The sequence below is a fragment of the Acipenser ruthenus genome, chromosome 2 (genome assembly GCF_902713425.1).
Source record: "Acipenser ruthenus chromosome 2, fAciRut3.2 maternal haplotype, whole genome shotgun sequence".
Classification (NCBI taxonomy): Eukaryota; Metazoa; Chordata; class Actinopteri; order Acipenseriformes; family Acipenseridae; genus Acipenser; species Acipenser ruthenus.
In genome coordinates, this window is record NC_081190.1 from 84,268,848 (window position 1) to 84,296,271 (window position 27,424).

Consider the following 27,424-nt stretch of genomic DNA (forward strand, 5'->3'; position numbering starts at 1 on the left):
ATATTTCGACCATATCTGCATTGAAGTAAATTAAAAGAACACACGAAAACCTACTAGTAAACTTGAGAGAAAGGTAAGCATGTAAAGTCTGAAATTATAATGTAAATATATTTTGCCATCCATGCCATAGCTATCAATCTTAATGAGCACTTTCTCAAGAGTTGTCAAGTCCATCAAAACTAACAGCAAAGTTTGGTGTTATAATTCTTAGATTTACATTCCAGGGCAGTAGGTGGCGCTCAACAATCTTTCAAACTTTTTTTGTAAGGAGAAGAACATCATACTTTCATTTCTGTACTGTTTGATTAAAAAACAACAAAAAAAAAAAATCAGGAATCAAAGTGTTGGGCTCACTATAACTATAATCAAAACAAACAGTAGGTGGCGACAATATAGCTTCGGTGGAAGCTTGGTGGCCATTAGCAAAAATATGTACTTTTTTTTTGTTCTTTTTGCTTGTCTTTCGGAGAAGTGCAACCCAGCCTCCAAGTCCATCAAAGCAGGGAAACAGCGTATACGTATATGTACTACTGACTTTCCCTTCACAATGACATGTTTCTTCAAGTTAACAACGAAAGAAATGAAATTGAAAACAATGTTTATGTCTACTTTAAGAAGACGGCATCATTCTCACCAGGTACTTGGTAAAAAAAACACTTTGAATGCAGTTGCACGGAGTTTGCAGTAACAGCATGATTACTTTTTTAAAAATAAAATGCACAAATACGTACCATTCTCTTACTATTTGTTTTTCATTCTGTGGTTTGTGTAAATGGGGAATTTTCAAATAACTGACTGATAAAAAGTTTATATAAAATGTGTGTGTGTTTTTTTTTAAAATCTATACTCAGTCAGCAACCTTTGAAGTTTTGTCTCCTACTATTGCAGTTATTTTTTTATTATTATTTTTTTCTTAATCTTCTGTCATTAACCCCTCAATCTCATAACCGACACCCAATAACAAACTTGTTAAAACGGAACACAGTTGTTAGATAGTTGTAATACTTGCAATTACAGGAATCTCTTAATTGTTATATGTAACAAAATAACGCAGAAATACTTTACTTGAAGCAGACTTTTTATAACTAGGCCAGATATTTTAAAAAGTACAGCCTTTTGATCACCTTCTACTAGCGCATAGGGTATGGAGCGCCATTTGTGCCAAAACTATATCCAGACATTAATTTGTCAATTTGTTTGTCAATTCATGAATTGGTCAATTTGTCCAGCAATTCGTACATAAATTCGTCAATTCATACAGTAATTCATAAACGTATTTGTTAATTAATCTAATAATTCATTAATTAATTTGTCAATTCGTTAATACTAAAAGCTGTATGGAACCTGCAAATTTCCAATCAACCAGAGGAACTTCCCAACAAACAGACAAACTTCCAACTGTCAATCTCGCACTGTGCCGAAAACACTGCAACCTTTCTAGCCAATGGGAGAACACACTAATATTTTAAACAATGAAAATCCAGCCTCACTCAAAACTGCTTCAGCCAATAATATTGCAGTTTATTAGAATGGCATTTCAAAAAAGATTCGACTCCGCTGATTTTCAATAGACTTCCGTCTCACTGCACGCAAAGCATTGTGGTATATACAGAGAGTTTGGCAAAAAAAATTAAATGGAAAGTCAATGGAGGCGTAAGAAATGTTGCTGGTTTTCGCCATGTTAAAAAAATGCATCAAACTTTTGAAGTAGATTTCACATTTGCCCAAAGCCTTTTGAAGAAAACGGCAACATTAGCAAATTATGTCAATACGTAATTATTATGCAAAAAGGCTATTTTCTGAGCACTGTCCTGTTCCGCTACGTATGTGCAGTAAATACTGATCACACATGTCATCGATGATAATATCTATTGACAGCTTTCGGAAGCAGGTAAACGGGAAATTTAAGAGCTATATCAGATATATTTTATTACTAGTTTTGTGTGTTAATTATTTGTGAAATCATTTTAGAACAAATATACGGATGAACATTCCCTTTTTTTTACCTACTTTGTCTAAGTAGCTACCGGTAGTTTGTTTACTGTACTATATTGCTGTGTCTTGATAATAGTTTATGTTATGTATTTCTAAAGTAACCGGTGTTACCGGACTGTTAAGTGATTTAATGAATACGCTTCTTTAGAGCGATGTCTCTACATATGCGCCACCGAACGTTGAGATAGGCAGCTTGAGAGCAAGAGAGATAGGATTGAATTAATTGTTCATGTGCCAGACAGGAACTGCTTAACAGAGTGACACAACAAGTAATGGGACATGGCCTGAGAATGTAAAATTGTAGATAGCTCTCTTCAGTGTTCCATATTTTGTTCTGTTAATAAAAAAGTTGTGATTATGCTCGGTTGGTAAAAGTGCTAATAAAACAGTTGTTGTTTTACCCAATTTGCTTCATTTTTTCCCATGTTCATTTCATATTGAAGTTCAATGGTACACTGTATCAGTGACCAAACATGGAAAAGCGCTTTGTTTTTGTTTTTTTCACACAGTGCCGTGAAAACGTATTTGCCCGCTGTCTGATTTTCCGCATTTTTGCATATTTTTGACACAATGTTATCAGATCTTCAACCAAAACCTAATATTAGATAAAAGGGACCCAAATAACACAAAAATTTGATACATATTCAATTTATTTATTAAAGAAAGTTATGCAACACCCAATGCCCCTGTGTGAAAAAGTAATCACCCCCTTAGACTCAATAACTGGTTACGCCACCTTTAGCAGCAATAACTGCAACCAAACGCTTCCTGTAGTTATTGATTAGTCTCTCACAGTGCCGTGGAGGAATTTTGGCCCACTCCTCCATGCAGAACTGCTTCAACTCAGTGACATTTGTGGGTTTTTGAGCATGAACTGCTCGTTTCAGGTCCTGCCACAACATCTCAATGGGGTTTAGGTCTGGAATTTGACTAGGCCATTCCAAAATTTTTTTATTTTTTTTTATAAATTTAATCGTTGCCAATTATTTTTATTATTTTTCTCCCAATTTGCAATTATTTTATTATGCTGAGCTCACCGCTACAGTACCACCCCTGCGCTGACTCTGGAGGGCGAAGATGAACACACTGTCCTCCGAAGCGTGTGCCGTCAGCCGACCGCTTTTTTTCACACTGCGGACTCACCATGCAGCCACCCAAGAGCTACAGCGTCGGAGGACAACGCAGCTCTCGGGCAGCTTACAGGCAAGCCCGCAGGCGCCTGGCCAGACTACAGGGGTCGCTGGTGCGCGGTGAGCCGAGGACACCCTGGCCGACCTAAACCTCCCCCCCCCCCAGGCAACGCTCGGCCAATTGAGCGCCGCCCCCTGGGAGCTCCCGTCCTCGGTCGGCAAAGGAAAAGCCTGGACTCGAACTCGCGACGTCCAGACTATAGGGCGCATCCTGCACTCTACGCAAGTGCTTTTACTGGATGCGCCACTCGGGAGCCCCCTGGGCCATTCCAAAACTTTAAATTTCTTGTTCTTCAACCATTCTAATGTAGACTTGCTTGTGTGTTTTGGATCATTGTCTTGCTGCATGACCCAGCTGCGCTTCAGCTTCAGCTCTTGGACGGATGGCCTGACATTCTCCTGTAGAATTCTGATACAGAGCAGAATTCATGGTTCCTTCAATGATGGCAAGGCGTCCAGGTCCTGATGCAGCAAAGCATCCCCAAACCACGACACTACCACCACCATGCTTGACCGTTGGTATGAGGTTCTTACTGTGGAATGCAGTGTTTGGTTTTCGCCAGACATAACAGGGCCCATGTCGGCCAAAAAGTTCCACTTTTGACTCATCTGTCCATAGAACATTGTTCCAGAACTCTTGAGGATCATCCAGGTGCTTTTTGGCAAACTTGAGACGAGCATTCATGTTCTTCTTGGTTTCCACCTTGCTACTCTGCCATGAATCCCATTTTTGCCCAGTGTCTTTCTGATGGTGGAGTCATGAACACTGACCTTAGCCAAGGCGAGAGAGGCCTGCAGATCCCTGGATGTTGTTCTAGGGTTCTTTGTGACTTCCTGGACGATTTTACGCCTTGCTCTTGGAGAGATTTTGTCAGGACGGCCACTCCTGGGAAGATTCACTACTGTCCCAAACTTTCTCCATTTGGACAATATGGCTCTGACTGTGGTTCGGTGGAGCCCCAGAGCCTTAGAAATGGCTTTGTAACCCTTTCCAGACTGATTAAGCATCAACAACTTTTTTCCGGAGGTCTTCAGGAATTTATTTTGTTCGTGGCATGATGTGCCTCTAGGACCTGTGTGCTGACAACTTCACTCTGATGGTAAGGGCCAAAGTTAGTCAGATTTATATTGGGCAGGGCTGGTCCAAATCAGGCCTGGTTGTTAACCAAAGTACTAGGTGGGGGGGGGGGGGCAATAACTTTTTCACACCTGAAGATTGCATGTTTGATTACCTTGCACACCAAACAAATGAAAGAAGCACCAAACTTTGGTGTCATTTTTTCACTCAGACTCCCTTTATATACTACTACAACCCACAAAAAAATCTGACCAAATACAATGTGAAAAATGTGCAAAAATGCAGAAAATCAGACAGAGGGCAAATACGTTTTCACGGCACTGTATTCTCATCTCTACCACATATAATATGCCTGATACTGTTACAACTTACATAATATGAAAGGACATTTTGTGGCCTTTCATTTGATGTTACATGCATGCAGTACAAGCTCGACAGTTCATCAGAGGATGACGTTGAGAAAAACAGCAGAGAAATGCTGCTTGAGTACATTTAACTCAAAGACTGACACTCAAGATGTACCACTGCTTCATTTTTGGAAAGACAACTCTGCCAGCTATCCAGCTCTTGCTATGGTAGCCAAAAGGTTTCTTGCAATTCCTACTACGAGCACTCCATCGGGTCGAAGTTTCAGCACTGCCGGGCCTACAATGGAGCAGAAACGCACACAGCTTAATCCTGACACTGTGGATGCTCTTCTTTTCCTCCACAGAAATTTAGGCCGTAATTTATCTGCAGAGGGTAGTGGACTCTCTGCCCACTTGAATGCAGCATCTGGTGATGTACGTTTCGTGTTTCATGTGTTCAAGCACCTCTTTTCTAATTTACTTATTTACCTTTTTTCAAGTCAAACTTTGTGGTAGCCACTGTTAAGATCTGATTATTAGAAAATAATCAAAATCTGATTCCATGACATCCCTACTCCCAAGTGACTTTGGGAACGCTCATGTTTTTTGTGCTCACTTCATTAGCCATCCTAGATTGCTGTAGCCAGTGCTGTTCCATATTGCTTTTTCTGTACTGAACAAAATACAGTTCCAGCAGTATAATTTTTTTTAAATTGACAGCTACTGGTAAGCCATGGATACCTTTTTAATAATTTAAATTTTGGAAGTGGCAAATATATCCCCTCCCTTCCTGTGTCGGTTCAGGTATTTGTTATTAATATGTTCATCGGAGCAGCCCTAGTTCCTTTCAATGCAGTTTGGAACACATTTGCTTGTAAATCTAAGTAACATACTAAGAGAATAACTATAATAAGCAATACTTGGAGTTATTCAAATATAAAATAGCTTCTGCCTGTTTTTTCCCCACTTTCTCCAAGTTGGGGGGGGGGGGGGGAGCTCATTAATACTTTATAACCTTCTAAATGATCTGAATAAACTGTAAGAGAGACTAAACAAATCAGAGATGGAAGCGAATATTTTTATGTAAGTTAACATCCTAACTTTAAATGCTGTGTCTGAGAAGCTTGACAGTTAGTCTAATTTTCCCAGCATTTACTAGATCCTGTTTTTTAAGTTTTGGAATGACAGGCACTGTTTTGGGTATGGCCAGCGGTTAGCCAGTAATAACAGTCTTGAGCAATTTTATTCATACATTTAACTTCAACACAGTAACCTCTTTCAGTGGGTGCTATGCCTGTGACGGTTCCTGGATTATGATTTCTCCCTCACCTTTGTCATCCATTTAGCACTCAGTAGTGGGGTCATTAGCCCTCTCACAGGTGAATAACATGAGCAGAACTCAGGCTTATTACAGTAGCAGGATAAAACCCTATGGCTTATAAATCCTGCATCACTTGTGAATTTTCATTGTACCCTGTACAGGTGTTGGGGATAATTGGGCATCTGTTCTATTTTGATTATGTCATCGGCAGTGATCAGATACATAGTAATATTAGTGCGTTGCTGAACATTCAGGTAAAGCTGCTCAGCGTCCTCAGTATCCTCTGATTTCTGCTACAATTCCGTCAGCTGTGGACTTAATTGTACCTCCAACACCATCATGAGGCCCTTTTCCATGAGCGGCCTCCAGGAAATTCCAATACACCGTAACAAAGCCATGGTAGAAAGCATTGTTTCTGTACTGGGTAGGGTCTGTAACGGGTGAACTGCGTGTAAGATATTTTGTAACCAGGATTCTCAGATTTGAACTGCAAGAACAATACCTGCAGTGGAGCAGTAAGGAGCCTCTTCCTTCTTTTGATTTTGGAAAGTGATGTTATCTCTTGCCAGGCATCACTCAATTTATGTTGTCATGAGAGATATTGCATGACAGTCTTCTGTTTCTCCCTAGCAGATTTCTTCTCTTTCTTTTGTGCAGTTTTAAAGTTGGCAATAGTCCTGTGGTCTTTCTGCAGTTGCTGGGCTGCATATGTATTTAGTTTGTATTTCTTGAGAATACTATGCTTAAATTTCAGGTATTTGTTGGGCATGTTCTTAACCTGAACTTTCATCACATTATGAAAAAGAAGTACGTTCACATTCTTACTCACTTGGCATTCTCTCAGTATCCATGGTTATTTTATTTATTCTGTACGATATAAATAAAAATCGTAATCGACTAACTTCTCATAACCGACATTTTCTTGTTTTTGAGAAGTGTTGGTTGAGAACAATTGTGAGGTGTCCGTTATGAGAAATTTCACATTGTCTGTTTTCAACAAACAGGACAGCCATTGTTTTCCGATTGACAATGTAATAACAATGAGGATAAAGTGAATTTGCATTCAATAAATATACATTAAATATATTTTGATTTCCATGTTTTGCTAGAGGTGTTGGTTATGAGCTACACAACTGTGCCAGGCTGCTCTAGTGAGTTAAACAGTAATATTTTAAAAATAACGAAGAGCATATTTGCCTGTGTCTACAGTCCTTCCCTCCAGAAACTCTTAACTTTTCACCTTGTTTGAAAAACATTATTGATCTGATATAATTTCTACACAAATCAGTGGGTGTTTGGTTATTTTGTGTTTGGAGATTTTTTGTTCAGAAGTCTGGGACATGCATAGAACGATGTATAAATACAAAATGACATAGCTTTTCTCCTATTTCTCATGTTTTAAAAACAACTTAAATCCTTTCAGATTTTTGTATAAAACATAATTATAATGAAATGTATACAATTTCACTCACTTAGAAATCAAACTCTAGGACGGGTCAGTTATGGGATTCAAAATATGAAAGTACAAAAAGTCTAAAATGTATTAAGTTATTCTGCTGAGTAGATTTAAAATGTTGCCTTTCTAAAAATATGGTTTTCAATAGGAAATAGTTTTGAGAAATATGACAGCCGGACACCAAGTTACAGTTATTTGAAAATTCCCCAAATAGTAAGACAATGCTTTATCTGCATCACTAATCGCCTAGATATGAAATGTTTTGACTGATAAAGAAAATGAAATGACACGTTGTCATTTTAAAGTGTATTTCTAGTCAATATTACAATTAAAAGTACAGTATACTTTACGGTACTTTTTTATACACTGGTAATGTTTACTTGACAAAGTGCATTCACTACATTTAAATTAGCAAGTGAATATGAATATTAGATTAGTTCATAACCAGAAACATTCACGCTTCCATGAGCATAACCCTAACCCTAATCCTAATACTGTGCTACCCCGTTATAACGCAACCTGTTACAGTGCAGAATCGGTTATAACACGACAAGGTCGTGGCTCCCATTTCCCCCATAATGCAATTTGGTGCACAAACATTTTGTGAATGATCCAGATATACAGTACGAAGCATGGCAGTTATCTAATATTCAAATTTGTTATTGGGTAATCTTTGAAATAACACACTGTATTTTCATATATAATAAAAACAAATGTATTTTTATATAACGATCTTCACGCCACGGCATCCCAGAACAAAGTTAAAAACAGTTCATTCAAAAAAGTGTTTTCAATTTAGATTTAAAAGAATCCAGTGTTTCAGCCTGCCTAATGGTAATCGGAATAGAGTTTCTCAACCAAGGAGCACAGCAGCAGAAAGCTGTTTTAAGACGTCCTTTTGGAACAATTAGAAGTTCTGCATTTTCTGATCTCAAAGAACAACTAGGAATATACAGAGTTAGGAGATAGGAGGGCCCTAATCCATGAAGGGCCTTGTAAGTTAATACAGCAACTTTAAAATCAATTCAGTAGCTCACTGGTAACCAATGTAAGCACTGAAGTAATGTGTTGAGAATGACGAGTATGAGAAAGCAGTTTACTTTAGAAGATACTGTGATGTAAGATACTGTTTGTTTGTTGCAGTACTACCCCCATTCTGTTGGACCAGCATGTAGCAGACAATGATAAATCCCATTGAGAATAATTCATAACGGTAAGATTTGGCATTCTAATACTTCTTACAATGGGCAATGCAAAACAAACATTTTAAACTTGCTGGAAAGGGAGCTGTGTTCAGTGTGGCAGTTTCCCTTCCTAGGCGTGGAACAGCAAATTCTTGCTGCTTTAAAAAAAAAAAAAAAAAAAAAAAAAAAAAAAGCTTCATGTGTTTTCAGTAGCAGTTGTCTTTGAGCAAGGAACATATTGCAATGATGTATGCCGTTTACCCTAAATACACGCAGAAGTATAATCCGAATAGATCAGTTTAATACAATACCCCACAATTATTGGTTAACGGGCTATGCAGTCCCCTGGCTGGTTATAATCTTCCAGTTAGATTTCAGTTCTGCACACAGTGCTTTTTAAAATTTGAGCCTAACGTATGAACCTCTTTTTTTTTTTTTTTTTTTTTTTTTTTTTTGTTTATACAGACTTGGGGATTCTTTTTAAAGGAGATTTCATGGAAGACTTTTCGCATCAACTTTGGCAAGTATACAAAAAAACATAATTCCCAATTCAGTGTGGACTACTTAGCAGTTGAATGTTGGAAACCTATTTTTGAGTTCCATTTAAATAGTTTTAAGTATTTTATTTACATTTTTGGTAGCCAACTAAGAGGTTTCTGCTCTGTCTTATATACTCTGAAATACATATGAAAGGAAATTAGCTATTTTCTATAGAACTGGTTTTATTATAGTTGGTTTAGTGCTTTCAATCTTTACCTCCTGTCAAACTCCACATTTCCATGGGAGCTGTGTTCATCATAGCAGTCTCCCTTCCTAGGTGTGGTACAGCATTTCTCGTTTTTTGGCAAAAACAGCTTAGACTTGTTTTGTAGCAGTGGCTGTTGACCAAGTTACATACATGGTAAGCTTCAGAAAGACAGAATTGTATACACATTGTGTCAGTTTTAAAGTAAACTTTTGTGCACTTTACAGAAATGATTGTACAGTATAGGCGCTGCAATTGCTTTTGTGGGACCATTTGTGCCAAGTATTGTATCAGAAATACTAACCTATTTACATATTAGCATTTGGTACTGTATGATGTAATACAGGCTATTTGTTTGTTACAGGACTAACCCATCTGTTGTACCAGTATGTAGCAATTTTCTAAATTAAAGACGTAAGATAAGCAGCAGTATGAATTGGTAGTACATTTGAAAACAGAAAAGGTAAGCCATGAGCTGTGTTTTTGTTTTCTATTTTTTCCATGCATTCCATTTTTTCTTTTGCATCTTATACAAAAAAACAATTTTAAGTTTCTAAAAATATTAATGAAACCAACCAGTCCTTACATTTACTTGTAGTCTTCCAAGATTCTGAGTATACATGCTTCTCTTTTTGGCTGGTGCTTGCATCTGCCACAAAATACTGCAGTACACAGCATACTAGCTTTAATTTCTATTAAATTAAAGTATGACTACTTAATGTAGAAATCACATTAATGTTTATGTAGCACCCTGGAAATGGATAAAAGTTATTAACGTAGACTGTATACACTCTATTTAAGACTTTCAATGTAATACTGTTGTAGCTCAATTTTGCCAGAACATGTCTCCACAAGAGGCACTCAGATCGATGAGCCAACAATACAACTGGCGAGTGTGTAGGAGTAAAAAGTATCACTGTGAAAGCAAACGCAGAGTTAACCCATTCATTAATGCCTACAGTTTTTTATACTGTATCTATGTTTGCACCATGCCTTTTGGCACCCTATAGGCCTGGACACACCAGTGCTTCACTTTTTTTTTTTTTTTGACGCGCAGTAAGCCGTGACAGGGGAAGAAGAGATTCATACCGTACATAAGTTTGAACATAAATTTCCATTTGACTTGAACTTCTTAAAAAGGGAATTTAGATGGTCTTCTAAAATAAAGAACCTTTGTCTTTTAATCATCTTTACTACCGTGCCTATTTAAACAGATAGATAATCACAGTATGTGTTTATGCATGTTTTTTTTGTTTGTTTGTTTGTTTTTTGTGGGTGTACTTTTTTTCTGTATATAGATTTTGTGATTATGCAGCAAAACATCTGACCGGTACATCTTGTAGCTCATATAGTGATATTTTGAGTTTTAATAAAGACTGAAGCAGCAAAACAAAGCATATACAATTTCATAACTGATGTGCGATTACTGACTCGGGTATATTATTGTACAATTCGGCCTACATCACCAACATAGCTTGTAAGCTTGAAACTGATTGGTCCATCGCGATTCACGGTGTCCATGGAAACATAATCCGGAAACTAAATGCCTCAGAGAAGGAATGTTTTACTCTACTTATATACGTGATGAATTGTGGAAATTGCAGTTGTTTTTCTAGAAGAAAATAAACATTTTTTCTCTCTCTCTCTCTCTCTCTCTCTCTCTCTCTCTCTCACATCCTTACACCACCGGACAATAGTCTGTCTGTCATGTGATTGGTTCACATCACTGTCAGCTCTGCCCCTTTTCAAAGAAACGCTCTCCACCTCCACTCCTAAACAACAAGATAAAATGGCTGAATGAAAAGAACTGCTGAACGGCGATTCTGTGACCAAACAGAAAATTAATTACAAAAGAAAGAAAGAACTTGCGTTATGAACTTGAAAAACATTTACTGTTATTTATGTTATTTACTTTTGGTGTATCAGCTATATTTAAACAAAACACTGAAAAACACAGAGTAAAAGGCTTGCATATGTTTATGGCTTTACAGTATATAAAGTCATATTTGCTATCCAACCTTTGGCATTCTAATACTTCTTACAATGGGCAATGCAAAACAAACATTTTAAACTTGCTGGAAAGGGAGCTGTGTTCAGTGTGGCAGTTTCCCTTCCTAGGCGTGGAACAGCAAATTCTTGCTGCTTTAAAAAAAAAAAAAAAAAAAAAAAAAGCTTCATGTGTTTTCAGTAGCAGTTGTCTTTGAGCAAGGAACATACTGCAATGATGTATGCCGTTTATCCTAAATACACGCAGAAGTATAATCAGAATAGATCAGTGTGACGGGGGACTGCCCCGTCTTTATGAACATGGTTGGGACTGGCAGGGAGGGGGTTAAAATTCCTCCCTGCCAGGAAAACATGTGAGAATGTGGCTGGAGACCTAATTGAATAATTAGCAATTATTGATTAATTGGGCTCCAGCCACAGGGGATAAAAGCCAGGGGAGAGGCCCTGGTTAGAGAAGGAGAGTTCCAGAAGAGAAGGAGTGTTTTGTTTGTACTGTGTTTTTGTAAGTTGTTGGTTCCAGTGAAGGCAACGCCCAGCCTGGAAGCTTTATTTTGTAAGTTTTTGTTTTGTGTTTATTTTATGTTTAAAACCTTTTTGTTTGGCCCTCGTGCTGGTTTATTTTGTATTTTTGTTTATTAATTTTATTTTGAACTTTAAAACTGTCTCTGAGTCTCAAACCTCGGTCGATCCTGTCACAATCAGTTTAATAATACAATACCCCACAATTATTGGTTAACGGGCTATGCAGTCCAATGGCTGGTTATAATCTTCCAGTTAGATTTCAATTTTAAAATTTGAGCCTAACGTATGAACCTCTTTTTTTTTTTTTTTTTTTTTTTATACAGACTTGGGGATTCTTTTTAAAGGAGATTTCATGGAAGACTTTTCGCATCAACTTTGGCAAGTATACAAAAAAAACATAATTCCCAATTCAGTGTGGACTACTTAGCAGTTGAATGTTGGAAACCTATTGAGTTCCATTTAAATAGTTTTATTAAGTATTTTATTTACATTTTTGGCAGCCAACTAAGAGGTTTCTGCTCTGTCTTATATACTCTGAAATACATATGAAAGGAAATTAGCTATTTTCTATAGAACTGGTTTTATTATAGTTGGTTTAGTGCTTTCAATCTTTACCTCCTGTCAAACTCCACATTTCCATGGGAGCTGTGTTCATCATAGCAGTCTCCCTTCCTAGGTGTGGTACAGCATTTCTCGTTTCTTGGCAAAAACAGCTTAGACTTGTTTTGTAGCAGTGGCTGTTGACCAAGTTACATACATGGTAAACTTCAGAAAGACAGAATTGTATACACATTGTGTCAGTTTTAAAGTAAACTTTTGTGCACTTTACAGAAATGATTGTACAGTATAGGTGCTGCAATTGCTTTTGTGGGACCATTTGTGCCAAGTATTGTATCAGAAATACTAACCTATTTACATATTGGCATTTGGTACTGTATGATGTAATACAGGCTATTTGTTTGTTATAGGACTAACCCATCTGTTGTACCAGTATGTAGCAATTTTCTAAATTAAAGACGTAAGATAAGCAGCAGTATGAATTGGTAGTACATTTGAAAACAGAAAAGGTAAGCCATGAGCTGTGTTTTGTTCTATTTTTTCCATGCATTCCATTTTTTCTTTTGCATCTTATACAAAAAAACAATTTTAAGTTTCTAAAAATATTAATGAAACCAACCAGTCCTTAGATTTACTTGTAGTCTTCCAAGATTCTGAGTATACATGCTTCTCTTTTTGGCTGGTGCTTACATCTGCCACAAAATACTGCAGTACACAGCATACTAGCTTTAATTTCTATTAAATTAAAGTATGACTACTTAATGTAGAAATCACATTAATGTTTATGTAGCACCCTGGAAATGGGTAAAAGTTATTAACGTAGACTGTATACACTCTATTTAAGACTTTCAATGTAATACTGTTGTAGCTCAATTTTGCCAGAACATGTCTCCACAAGAGGCACTCAGATCGATGAGCCAACAATACAGCTGGCGAGTGTGTAGGAGTAAAGTCTCACTGTGAAAGCAAACGCAGAGTTAACCCATTCATTAATGCCTACAGTTTTTTATACTGTATCTATGTTTGCACCATGCCTTTTGGCACCCTATAGGCCTGGACACACCAGTGCTTCACTTTTTTTTTTTTTTTTTTTTTGACGCGCAGTAAGCCGTGACAGGGGAAGAAGAGATTCATACCGTACATAAGTTTGAACATAAATTTCCATTTGACTTGAACTTCTTAAAAAGGAAATTTAGATAGTCTTCTAAAATAAAGAACCTTTGTCTTTAATCATCTTTACTACCGTGCCTATTTAAACAGATAGATAATCACAGTATGTGTTTATGCATGTTTTTTTTGTTTGTTTGTTTGTTTGTTTTTTGTGGGTGTACTTTTTTTCTGTATATAGATTTTGTGATTATGCAGCAAAACATCTGACCGGTACATCTTGTAGCTCATATAGTGATATTTTGAGTTAATAAAGACTGAAGCAGCAAAACAAAGCATATACAATTTCATAACTGATGTGCGATTACTGACTCGGGTATATTATTGTACAATTCGGCCTACATCACCAACATAGCTTGTAAGCTCGAAACTGATTGGTCCATCGCGATTCACGGTGTCCATGGAAACATAATCCGGAAACTAAATGCCTCAGAGAAGGAATGTTTTACTCTACTTATATACGTGATGAATTGTGGAAATTGCAGTTGTTTTTCTAGAAGAAAATAAACATTTTGAATACTATTCACTGGAACATAAGAGCATTTTAAAAACTGTTTTTTTTTTTGGTTTTTTTTCTTTTTGAAATAACTATTTTAGGCAGCTCATCTGTCAAAGTAGACGGCAAGTTAGCCGGCCACTGGCTGAAAATGAGAAGGCTTCTATCTATCTATCTATCTATCTATCTCTATCTACCTATCTATCTATTGCCCTCACATCCTTACACCACCGGACAATAGTCTGTCTGTCATGTGATTGGTTCACATCACTGTCAGCTCTGCCCCTTTTCAAAGAAACGCTCTCCACCTCCACTCCTAAACAACAAGATAAAATGGCTGAATGAAAAGAACTGCTGAATGGCGATTCTGTGACCAAACAGAAAATTAATTACAAAAGAAAGAAAAAACTTGCGTTATGAACTTGAAAAACATTTACTGTTATTTATGTTATTTACTTATGGTGTATCAGCTATATTTAAACAAAACACTGAAAAACACAGAGTAAAAGGCTTGCATATGTTTATGGCTTTACAGTATATAAAGTCATATTTGCTATCCAACCTTGCATCTCATTTGACTGACTCATATTAAATATGTACTGCAGACTCCGCTTATAGTGGAAAATTAGATGCCCCTCTGGAAGACTGTTATTACCTGGATTGTTCTCTTTTTGAGGTAGCTGTCCTGGGAAATCTATAAGACTTCCCAGGACATTAAATGTCAAAGTATATGGTTTATTTATTTATTAATTTTTGTACGAAATGACTCTGGTGTCCCGTTTTTTTTGTCAGGGGTGGGAACCCTATTATTACCTCCAGGGTGCAATGCCCTTATCCAGCGGCTTCGGGCAAAACTGTAGCCTACTCAACTTCCTGAAAATATTGTGTAGTAATTTTTATATAGACTGTATATATACATATTTTGTTTTGACTTTGTTATGTGGAATGTAATAAACGACAACCAAAACAGTGATTTTTTTTTTTTTTTTTTGCTTTCACTTTACAACGCCATTTCCACGTTTCTGTTTTATTTGAAGTGTTTAAAGTTAAATTTCAGTTTTAATTTTCTTGTTCAGCTACAAAAAGGCACAAGCAAACCTCATGTTATTACTTTATGAAAACGTGTCTGGCCACTACTGTGAAGAAACGGCAATGGCAAGGAATGAAAAAAATAAATACAATGCATTGTCAACTTTATGTAATATTTATTTCAGGAATAAACAAAACAACGCTTAACTTGAACTGCTATTTGGCATCCTTTGTTTTGTAGTTAATTCACTGGGGTAAAGTAATCTTTAAAGAAATGTCTTGCAATATTCCTTGTTGTGGTTTCAGTGTGAAAATACTTTTTTTTTTTTTTTTTTACATTTTTGGCAGCCATCTAAGTCTTATGCACTCTATCGTAAATTGCATGACAATGCACATGAAAGGAAATTGTTGGCTACTTTCTAGAGAACTGTTTTTTTTTATTATAGTTGGGTTTAGTGCTTTCATTTTACATACCTTCTATCAGCTCCACATTTCCTTAGGAGCTGTGTTCATCACGCCAGTCTCCTTCCTGTGTGGAACAGCATTTTTTGTTATCTGGAAAAACTGCTTCATGATTTGTGAATAGCAGTAGCTTTGACCAAGTATCGGTATATATTTTTATTTACTAGTCCTACTTGTTTTTTTTACTTGGTATGGTGTCTGTCATTTACATGATTTATATACATTTATGGAAACTAGACCCAGACTAGCTTGTCCATTTTTGTTTTTACAGCCCTCGATCATCTTCTGAACATTGAATGTGACCAGAATGTGGCATGTCTGAATTGTGTTCAAGGTGCAAAGTACAGGAAGATCTAGACCTGGAGCAAATGGTGTCACAACCTGTGGTGCAAACAGGATAACTATGTAAATTAGACATGTTGTTAATGATAAACTTTGTTGTACAACATTTTTTTTTGTTTGTAATTATTTCATATTACTTTTAGCAGTTGTCTAAGAAATGTGTTTGAAATTGTTAAATACAAAATTCAGGGTGTACTGCATTAAAAAGGATTATTATTAAATATGAGTGCTTACTTAGGCATGACATGTGTCAAATATATTGAATTAAATAGTATTCCAGGTAACTCCATGATGTGTATTAAAAGTGCAAGTCTCCGAGAATACAAGGATATCCAGAAAACACAGATTTTTGTATTTTTACCTCCTGAAGAAATGGCATAATGCGCCACCTACTGGATTGAAAAGAAAACCTTAATATCACAATGCCACAATCAAATACTGTGTTAAACCCAATTATTGAAATATGTTTGAAATAGTAAGATATGTAGTTTATTGTCATTTTTTTTCTCAATTTTTAAGTTCTATTGCTTCTGTTAAACTCTTTGGCTCATTTGCTACAGAGCAGGTGTTTCAGATAAATAAAGGTAAAACAGCTTCCTGTCTTAATTTCAATCCTGGGCTGAGATTGGGATTTCAATTAGGAAAACTGGTAAAGTAATTTAATGCATCTTCCAAGATTATTGCATTGTACCATTTTTAAATTTCAGCTGCAAAAAATGATCATTAGATGGAGCAAGCAGTATTGCCCTCCGCCTTTTGGTTTTTATATTGCACATGTCTTTTGTCACTTTTCTATTATTGATGTATTCAGTATGATCCTCAAAGGCTCAATCAATGTCAGACAAAATAAATCTTTGAGATTGGTTTATCTAGTGCTTAAATGGTTTTGGTGGAGGGGGGTTAAACACTAAACAGAATTTCTCTTTTAACCCTCTAATGCCCATTTTTGTATCACATGCTTAGCGACCTCTCTAGATTTATTATTTTTTTTTAAATCCAACCTCAAGCCAGAATTTTTCATATGCAGTAAATTGTGTTGCTGGACAGGAAACAAAAGCAATTCTGTTTTGTACAAGAAACAGAATCTACTTAAATAGATAAAGTAGCTTTTCTCCTTCAAAAAATGCATGGGCATTACAGGGTTAAGTAGCCACCTGAAAAGCAGCTGTTGTGTGTGTGTTTTTTTTTGTTTATTTTTAGAGTTTGTAGTTTGTTTACAATACATTCCCCAAAGGTATTGTGAACAAAGCCCCCCCCCCTTCAAATCTGCTTTTCCCTATGATCCAAATGGGCATGCTCCCTCCACTACCTTCTTCAGCAGCAAGTTGTAAATGTGAGCTAAAGCTGTGTTATTATAGCACCCCAGCCCTGAAACATGCTCAAGCTTAAGCAACTGCTGTGAGTTGCTTAATGTCTTGTACGTTTACTTTCACCATGTCAGTGTAAACAGTGTTTAAGCATCTTCCAACTTGCAAACACCTGTAGCTTGTCTGCATAAACAGGCTGTCTCACGCCACATTGTTTCCACAGCCATGTAAGCATGGTCTATTGCAGTGGTGCACAACTCAGGTCATGGAGGGCCGGTGTCCCTCCTGGTTTTTGTTCTAACTATACCCTAAATTAGTTAATTGGACCATTAAGCTTCTAATAAGGTCTAATAAAGTACTTTAGGGTGCAGTTGGAATAAAACCCTGCAGGGACACCGGCCCTCCAGGACCGAGTTGTGCACCACTGGTCTATTGTGTAAGTGTTTTCAGTATTTGTGTGATAGCTATCCTAAATGACCTTGTTCATGCACAAAACAAACAGCCCTACAAAACAATATGGAAGACTGTTCCCCGGGAACTTCTAGTTGGATCTGACATCTGCTTCGTTTTACTTAACACAAAAAATGCCTAAAGCACAAAAAAAAGATTTTGTGACTTGCCCAAGGTCAAAGCTAAGCTGTGAATTTAAATTAGAATGTCATGGCTCTGTCATTTCCTCTGACTGCTGGACACCACCGAGGGCAACTCAACAAAAACCTGTTTTTAAAGGGGTTTTTTTGTTTGTTTGTTTTTTTGTCACAAAGCCATGTGAAATAACATTTTAACATGGCAACTCCCAGGAAAACTAAAAAAAAATATGTGATTTTTGAGACCTTAACAGATTTTTTTTTTCTCGTTGAACTGTAACTTGATTGAGACTGTAGACACATATTCTATGTTTTGTTATGGTTTTGCCTTTACCTTTAAACGGTTTATAATGTAATAAACAAAACAAACAAAAAGTCAAAAACCACACCCTACACATACATTGGTTTGACCCATATTCCACACTGCACTATTTACAACAGCAATCGGTAGCAGTTAGGTGTGACTAACAAGATGCTGGGCAGTTTGGAGACTACAAAAAATTATTAATTAAATATAGACTAGGTAGTTGTTAGTTTACTAAAATTATGAATTAAATATAGGCTAGGTAGTTGTTTGTTTTACTTTGTTTTTATTCTCTATTAATTTATATTCATTGAACAAAGGCAAGACAGAAGGAGATGGTTGATATTTTTTTTAAAAAATAATAAGCAAGTCAGTAGGTTCGTGTTGCTGCAGGGCTATGAACGACTCTAATAAAATGTTTTTACTATTATTAAGTACTAGTAGTAATCTGAAGCAGTGATATTTCAAAATAACAAGCCAGTTTCTACATTTAGTGAAGTAGGTTAGAATGTTTTTTTTTTAATTAAAAACTTGTTCTTTATTGAAATTCATTTTCAGCTTTCATATTGAAGCTTGTTGTACTGCCCATTTAATCCAACCAAGTAGGAATTTGCTTGCACTGTTTATCCTTTTTCAAGTCAAGTAAGCTTATTTGTGTATAGAAAAAATAACAGTAGAGTCGTAGTCCTTCTTTCGCAGCCAGTGTCATCTTACTTTAAAGGCACCTGAAATTGTAAGGTAATTAAAATATGTTTGCTTACTCTCTGCACAGTCAGCCTTTGTTAAAACCCTGTGAGATCCAAGCATTGATTGAAAAATAAATATATATATATATATATATATATATATATATATATATATATATATATATAAACACTTTTTAAAACTAATAGTAAAATAAACCTCTGGAGTGGAAATTGTGAATTTTTTGAATTCTGAGCATTTTGGCCCACTTTGTGGCAATGTTGCTAATATGCAACAGGACTGAAAGGTTCGAAATTAAAACCAAGGTCTTTTTATTTAGCATCCCTGAATCAAAACAAACAACACCAGTAACAACTGTATCACAAAATAGTAATTTTTAATAAATAAAAGTTACAAATTTGTAGTTACCCCATGTTTGTAAACAAGAAACTGATATAACAAAAGTTGCAACATTATGCCTCGAAGGTCACTTGTAAAGCTCAAACTACAAATGACACAAAAGTCATGTTTGACCTAACGTGTCAGAAGTCATGTTTGAAGTTTAGTAGTGATACTCCTAGAACCAGTTCTTTAGGTCTGTGAAGCACAGACGGACATCACATTTCGTACATGCAGTAGATGTGTAGCCATCAACACAGTTCTTGCAGCGACCCCACTTCTCAAATTTCATGGGCCAGTGTCCCATATTGAGAGCCTGTCAATGTCGACATTGGATTTGCTACTTTTATCCCAGCAACAAACTTTGTCAGTTGGCTGTGGTCCAACATATGATGACATATGTGACTGCGCGACTATCAAACCACCTGACTGTAGTGATAATGTGGGTTTGTTCCACTCTTGAATCAAAGCTTCCTCGGCCCTGTGTCTTCAGCTGCTTCTCCTCTGTGAGATTGCAATTGGGCAGGCGATTAGACCTAACTGTCCCAACATAGTGGATTCCACGCTCAAGGCGTTTGACAATAAGGGGAACACTTGAGAGGAAGTTGTCAGCAAAGATCTAGTACATATCTTCAGGAAGAGTAGAGGTGAGCTTGATCACAACATCTCCAGACAATCCAAGATCAGATTTTGCCCTTTTGCTTTTGACACTACCCTGATACACGTCAAAGTCACACAAAATGCCCGAGATCGTGTCCTTGCCCAAACTTTGAAGCCCCAGGGATGCGGTTTACCATGCATGTACTGTTTTATGCTGCTGAATTTCCCTTTGAAGGGGATCATCATCTCATCCACAGAGTTGTACTCTTCAGGTACTGCTTGTAGGCAGTTTGCTCAGAATCTATCAAGCCATGGTCTGGGCTTCCACAATTTATCCTTTTTATCATCATCTGACATCCAGGTTGTTAACAAAATGTAAGAATGTGAGCAACAGCTGAAAATTATTAGACTCATGACATCTGCCACTGGAGCATATCGGGTGCATGTCTCCCAATAGAGACGGTTGCCTGGCATTTGAACAATGCCCATCTTCGGGTACATGCCGACAAGTTGCTCGATCTCTTTGAGAGTAATGTTGACAGTGTGATGGTCAGATGGAACTAGTTGACCAGCGGCCAGATTTTGCGTTGGACACAAGACCCGCCCGTGCACGTATACGCAGAAAAAAAACTATAACACAAGCCGATGGTGATCAGATTCCTACTGTCTTAGTTGTTAGTAGTGGTTAGTGTCATCACATCACCTCGTTGGTTTTAATGTTAGTGTTATTATTTTTATTATTAACTCCGAACTATGTACATTCTCAAACGTAAACCAAAACAAATAAAAAACAGCTCTATAGAGTGAATATAAACAAACATAAACTAACTCAGGATCAAAGCAACACAAACTTGAACAACAGGCTTCTGATATTTTTTATGTAGTCCTTCAGTGCCTTTTACTTATTTGCAAGTTTGTTTATAACTCCAGGCAGGTAAGTAAGTCTGGAATTCCTTTAGTCTAAATTCAGTGCGTCCCCACTATTTTATGCGGTATGTTGCCTGACTGGTAGACACACCTTGCGTTCTTTTAAGCAAAAAAGCGCAGAGTAGTTTTCACTTTTTTTAAAGGGATAGGCAGCTTTTTTCCAGCCACGACAGTTGTACCACACTTCTGGATGCTATATTCATTCGTATTTTGCACCAGAAGCTCCAACATCTGCGTTGACACAAATCGACGGAAATACTCCAGAGGTGAGTCCAGCTGACCACTCGGAGGGGCAACAATGTCAGCGCCAGTGAAGGTGACATCTGGTGGTGTAAAATATTACTTGCACCAACGATACTGCTGATGTCGCGCCTTGTTGTTTTGAGTGTGTTTTCTTATGAGGGGCTCCTCATCACTGTCACTAAAACCATCGTCACTGGCTTCAGAGTCCATGCCATTTTTGTAATTTCATCAATAGGATTTGGTTCAAAGTCCCCATCGTGTCTGTCTCTGTGTTGTGTGTCTGTGTTTTGTATTATTATTTAGGGACTGCAACCCCTTGGTTTATATGCTGACAATACCCATAGCTGGGTAGAGCCAGCATTATTATTTAAACGGGCAAGTCGACCACAAAAGGAAAATAAAAAGAACTTGAACCGTGAACTTTGTGTTTGTCATTGTCTGGAGCACCTACACCTACGCACTGCAACCCACATGTTCAGATTCACTTACCTGAAATGTTGAAACATTCAAACTCAAAGGGAGACAAAACTTTTCACAAGGGTGCAGCCATGTTACACACATACAACAATGGGTCTCAGGAGATAGAATACGTTGTGTTTAGCTGCGCATTGTACAGGGCACGTGAAAATGTTGTTGTATATTTGCAATACAGGATCTTGCTGTATGTGTGCAACATTTGAGTGCTGCTATCTTGCGAATGGTAGAACTATCTTCTGAATCATAAAAACATGGCTGCACCCTTGATACAAAATAATGTACCCGATCCCAAGTAAGTGCAAAACTTGCCCCAATATTTAAAGTTACAGTATAAATATTTTAAAACTAGCAAGAAATGACTAGTAGAAGTTACATTATTGTTTTAAGTTATTTTATTATGGACAAACTTTGCCCTCTAACTCAATGGACCATATTTACTGTATAAACAAGCACAAGAGGCAAAAACACAATTTCTTCCAGAAATAGGACAGTTTTAATGGTATAAAACAGTAAACAACTCTTAACTGGCCCTTCCTGCAACTAAGTTCTTACTGCTAAATATATACTGTTGAAATTGTTTTATTCAGCAAAAAAAGGCTTTTCATTTTCTTCAGAATTTTTTATATATAGTAAAGCCATGCTTCTGACATGGCAAGTATTTTGAACTGCCTTACTTAGGGAATACTTGCCTTGAAAAGAACAGTACTTGCTCTTTTTTTGTTTGTTTAACGCTTTCCTTTAACTACATGTGGGAATTATAGGTGTAGCACTGTGCAGAGATCTGCCATTGGGGCTGGTATTTGTAATTAATGCATGCTCAGTAAGTACATATTGAACATTTTATTCTGAAACACCTTCCCAGTTTTTTAGGGTCGCAATTACTAAAACCGTAACTTCCCAACGGCAATGTGTGCTTGGTTTCTTAGAGCTTCTTAATTGTAAGAAAAAAAATAGAAATCAATGCATTTGCATCTCTACACTCAGCAGTTAGTCCTTCCGTTTGCCCACCACTTTTTAATAAAGTTAGGCACCTATGATTGAGATACAAAATTCTTGGACTATTGCTTCTGACATTGATTAAAACACTGAATTGTTGTTTTAGATTGAAACACTCACCTATAGATACCAAAACTTACTCAGTGTTATTGAAAAATAAAGTTTACTGGTCCAGAGCTTAGGTCTTTGAAAACTGTCAAAATGGTCCTTAAAAAGTCTTTGAAATTTGTATCAGAAAAGCTGTATGAACTCTGTATTTACGACATCTGATTGAGTTAAGCAGAGATAGTATTTTTTGCAGCTGAGGTTTTATAAAATTAATATGCGAATTAATAATACTGTACATGTAATCTTGTTTGATCAGTAACATTTAACAAACTATGTTAGTTAACTAGCCTCATGTGTGACTTTATCAGGTTGATCCATCTGGTAAAATGACGAGTTGTAAGTGAAGTAATTTTTTTATTTTTTTTAATATAGTGGTCACCAATTTTTTGTATTGTTTTCTCCCCAATTTAGTAATATCCAATTATTGTTGGGCTCAGCCCACCGCTACCACCCCTGCACTGACTCGGGAGGGGCGAAGACGAACACACGCTGTCCTCCGAAGCGCGTGTCGTCAGCCGACCGCTTTTTTTCACACTGCAGACTCACCGTGCAGCCACCTAGAGCTACAACGTTCAAGTTCAAATTAGCTTCTGAAAGTGGTACAAAATGACACAGAATGCATCTGAGAACATGTACAACCCCAGAGACAGACCCCGGGCAAGAGAGTTGGTTTTGCCTCATGAGTTTCAGTTAAAATAATCATTGGCCAATTTCACCCATGCATTTAAGTTAATTAAAGTAATTTAATATAGTGTACACCACATGTTTAATCATACCCAGCCACATTAAAATAGCAAACAGCAAATGTCAATAAGTTACTAATGATGGCATTACACAACACTAACATGCAAACCCTTTATTCACATGCAATCTGTAAGGAAATGTAACACTTCTCACATTAAATAAGTAAAGAAGTAACAAGAAATACAACAAGACTATTACAAAATACCCCTTACTCTAGAAAAAAAAGCCTCTTCTTGCTATTATAAGCCTTACAAGCTGTGATACTTGATAGTAACAAGTGATAGTTACTGTAACTAAGAGGTAGGTGTACTAGGGTGGGCCAGTCGCAGTGCAAACATACCGCTATTTGCATTTTTGTTGCGACAGTTAGCAAAGCATAAATGTTGTCGTATGTACTAAGAGAAAATATGTTAATGAAAAGAGCCGCAATATACTAATTTAAATATTTGTTGCATCTTGTTAGCGTGATCTCTATTGCGAGAGTCGTGCGACATTGTTTAAATAGATAGCGGGAGTTGAGTTTTGGTTTGCTGCAGCAGAGGGTGCCCGAAAGATAACGTCAATACATGCAAGGGTGCAACAATCAAAATAACATTGTTTTTGTTGAATGTAAACATCATCTGTACAATGCTTTCTGTTTTGTCTTCATTTTACCTATTTTAATATTATTTTATATATATATAAGACCAGCACTCACTTCAAATTTAAAATGCAAAACAGATGGCCAGTGGTGCTTATGCAGCATGCAACATGCAAATAACTAGCTACCTCTGTGACTACGAAGGGGAGTTATTATGTTTAAATCGATGTATTTATTTAAATTTTACCTATCTTTTTTAAAATGTGTCATTTCATTAGATTCAGCATTGCTCTAGTAAACTGTTTCAGTTAGCATATAGGCCTACTATCCACGTGTCACTAATTACATTAGCTCTAGTCAGTTTCTACAATACAATAAAATTGCAATAACATACATTTATAAATCATTGCATTGAAATAACACTAATGTGTTTTGGGTAGGTTACACATTACATTATGAACAAAAATATAAATCTACAGTATGCCTATACAGTATACAGTACAGTAGTAAAATCAATCGAACACCTAGCGCGCTTTCTTTTCACTTTAGCCTGTAGGCTACAGGTATGGTAACACAAAATAAATCATGCTGCTGCATTGTACACATTGTTGTACAAGGCGAATAAAAGATTATTTTAAATTGAAACTAAATGATTTTACTTATTATTATTATTATTAACAACAACAACAACAACATTGACAAGTTATGATACTTACAGGAGGACAGTCAATTCTCATTAATACAAATTTCAAAGAACCAGCAACACATTTTGCTTTATACCACTAATTCATATTATCATTAGTAGCCTATAAGCCAAATGTATACTGTTCATTTTTATTTAAGTTAGTCTGTGGTGTACAATTACAAACCACCTGCACATTAATAGAATATGTGTGTTTCCTATTCCTATACAGATGCTCAGAATGAGCTGGAGGGGTTTGCAGCACATGTGCAGTCTTTTGCTCCCAACACGTTGGGGAAACCAGAAATGTCATAGAAATTTGTTTTCAAGGCTTGTAAGTTACCCTGGTTTTAGGGAAAAATAAGTATTTGGCTGCTCGCACGACAAAAAGCAGACTGGGAAATGCCAGCGACTATTTAAAACATGCTTTCAAAAGTTCTTAACAAATTGCTGCAATTGCCTGCAGCTTTCATACATCTCATAATATTTGAGAAACCTCATTTGCACCCCCTTTTTGCAAATTTATGCAGGAACACCCATAATTACATATTCATCTACGCTTGAACCGCAAACAGAAACTGCTGCCGCAAAGCATTCGCTAAAAAGTCGCAAATAGCATTGCGGTTGTTTAGTATATTTCACCCTAAACTTCAGACTCGTTTGCAACTGGTTTGCGACTATTGCAACAGCCGCAAGACTTTAGTTCACCTTCCTCTAAGTGTCTGGTTACTCATAATTGAACCCAGGTTTAAAATGGCCTGGTAATATCTCACAGACACAGCAAGCACCATAAAAAAGTGTTTCCCCTGAGGCTTAGTTGCCGGGAAGAGCGAGCTAAGGACTGGGAACCTGGAGATTACAAATCCAAGCTCAACTGTGTGTGATCTTTGGCTATAGGTCAGTACCTTTTTGAGATCCATTTTTAAAAATTCACCAGTTCTAAAAAGAAACTAAGTAATGAAATTAGACCTAAACCTTTCCATGAGAATTCTTTGAAATGTATTTATTTATTTGCCCCTCTCCTTAAATTGATTCAAATAAGCACAAAGTGCCAATGTGCGGCTAAGTAATGTAATTGCACTGTTATTTAAGGAAATGCATGTTTTTTTTTAAGGAAAAGTGAAAAGAAAAATGTCAGCATTTGTATTGCTGTACAACACTTGATACATTCTTCTTGGACCTGGGAATAAAGCAAACACAAACTATAACAAGTAGTCTGGGAATAAAGTAAACAAACTATAACAGGTAGTCTGGGGAAAAAAGCTAACACAAACACCTACATCTCACACTGTCTGTCTAATTGATCTAAATGGTGGCATGTCTAAACACTGCTGCCACTTAAATAACTGAATAGGCACCTCCATGGAGTTTTACATACTACTGTACTAGACCATATATCTTAAAACCAGTTTTAGTGCCAAATCATCACAGTTAATACTGGAAAAGCTCAAATAATTATACATTGAAAACAGTTACTGCAATACCAGTCCTTTTGCACCTTAAATCAGTCTTTACACAAACCTATTTCCATGTGGTCTTGTTCTACCTACCTTGACACAAGTAGAGGAAAATTGCTACTTTGTAGTGCAAAATGTTTAACTTTTTTAATGGTGCAAACTAGCAAAGGTAGAACATGTTTGCTGAGTATGTCAATATACTGTCTATTGAGAAGTCTATGTATTCCCTTTTTTTCAAATTCAAGTAAGGTCCCTCAGGGAAGTGCTGTTTTGTACATTTTAAGGAATAGAATGAAGAGACTTGCGCCCAGCTGGGCCACATAAATGATTTTTAAAATCCCTGTTGGGAGCCGGCTTCAGGCTTCCCATCATGCATTTCCAGGTCCTGTGACAAAGCCCTTCACAGTTTGATCACTCGTTTAATCCAGGGCACAAAAGCAGATACTTTTGTGTAGACCCCAAGAGAGTCCTGGACCCTGCATCCATGTCCCCAGGAGGTCACGCCGTACACCACCCAGCTTCCCCCAGGCCTCTCGCACACCAATGGGCCACCACTGTCTCCCTGGCAACTGTCCACCCGCATGCCCTCCTGCACATTCCCGGCGCACAGCATCCTCCCAGTAAATTGGCCACTGTACCGCTCCTCGCAAAGCCTCTTGGGAAGCAGAGGGATTGACGCCTGCTGCAGTGTTTTGGAATAAGCTCTTCCTGCAGAAAGTAAGAAAGAAAGAAATAAAAAGCTGAATCACATTCACCTCAGCTTGGGCAGTGGCAAAAAATCCCAGTGCAGGTAACAATTCTAGCTCTGAAATCAAAGTGAACTGGAAATACTGAAAATTCCTGTGCATTGATGTCTCTTACTGGGAGGTAAATAATAAGGCCTGTTATTACAGACGTTGCAGTTTAGTGTTAACTGTCGCTGCCCTTCTTCCAAAATGGTTTTCAGTGTGATCTATTTAATGTAGTTGAGAAACAGAAAAACTGTAAAATTTAAACCTTTCCCAACATTTATTATTCCAGCTGTTACCCTCATAACATTGTGTTGTCACTACAGGTAGCAGAATTAATGTCTTTCTTGGTGCATGTGTAACGTATTGTTTGAGTTCAAAATCTCATTCTGCATAGAAAAACCTCATACAATTGCATGCAATGACAACAGCATAAGCATTACGCTTCTATGTGTTTAGACAGCATTTCAATGCAAATTTTGACAGCTATTTATATTGGAGTCGCTTGTTTCAATAAAATGCTCTTTGAAACAAAAGGAATGTGGATAATTTCACCTGTTAAAAGGTGATTAAAGGGCAGGTGGTCAAACAGCCAATCTGCCACACTCTGCTCTGTAATTATGCCAATCCAGAAACATGAAAAGGTCCACACCTGGTTATTAAGTTACAGAATTCAATTTCCTGGCTTTTGCTTGGCAGGTT

At 37.0% G+C, this 27,424-nt stretch overlaps 1 protein-coding gene, 2 long non-coding RNA genes and 2 other non-coding genes across 6 annotated transcripts in view; 4 read left to right on the forward strand and 1 right to left on the reverse strand.

Annotated features, from left to right (window-relative positions):
* Positions 1-316: 316 nt before the first annotated feature.
* On the forward strand, positions 317-12,225 carry LOC131701921 (uncharacterized). The gene is made up of 4 exons (XR_009309157.1): positions 317-637; positions 9,037-9,181; positions 9,681-9,779; positions 12,169-12,225. It is a non-coding gene; the product is annotated as an uncharacterized LOC131701921 (long non-coding RNA).
* Positions 9,339-9,469, forward strand: LOC117409704 (small nucleolar RNA SNORA24). Its single transcript, XR_004545553.2, has one exon. It is a non-coding gene; the product is annotated as a small nucleolar RNA SNORA24 (small nucleolar RNA).
* A 60-nt stretch (positions 12,226-12,285) lies between the features above and the next one.
* Positions 12,286-16,923, forward strand: LOC131701920 (uncharacterized). Its single transcript, XR_009309156.1, has 3 exons — positions 12,286-12,605; positions 12,814-12,912; positions 15,829-16,923. It is a non-coding gene; the product is annotated as an uncharacterized LOC131701920 (long non-coding RNA).
* On the forward strand, positions 12,472-12,602 carry LOC117409703 (small nucleolar RNA SNORA24). Its single transcript, XR_004545552.3, has one exon. It is a non-coding gene; the product is annotated as a small nucleolar RNA SNORA24 (small nucleolar RNA).
* Positions 16,924-23,254: 6,331 nt separating the features above from the next.
* The window catches only part of prss12 (serine protease 12), a 28,624-nt gene continuing 24,454 nt past the window's right edge, over positions 23,255-27,424 (reverse strand). For both annotated transcript variants that reach the window (XM_034015204.3, XM_034015203.3), the window contains exon 13: positions 23,255-26,702. In XM_034015204.3, coding sequence (XP_033871095.2) covers positions 26,395-26,702 — 308 coding nt within the window. In that variant the 3' untranslated portion in view covers positions 23,255-26,394. The remainder of the gene's footprint in view (positions 26,703-27,424) is intronic.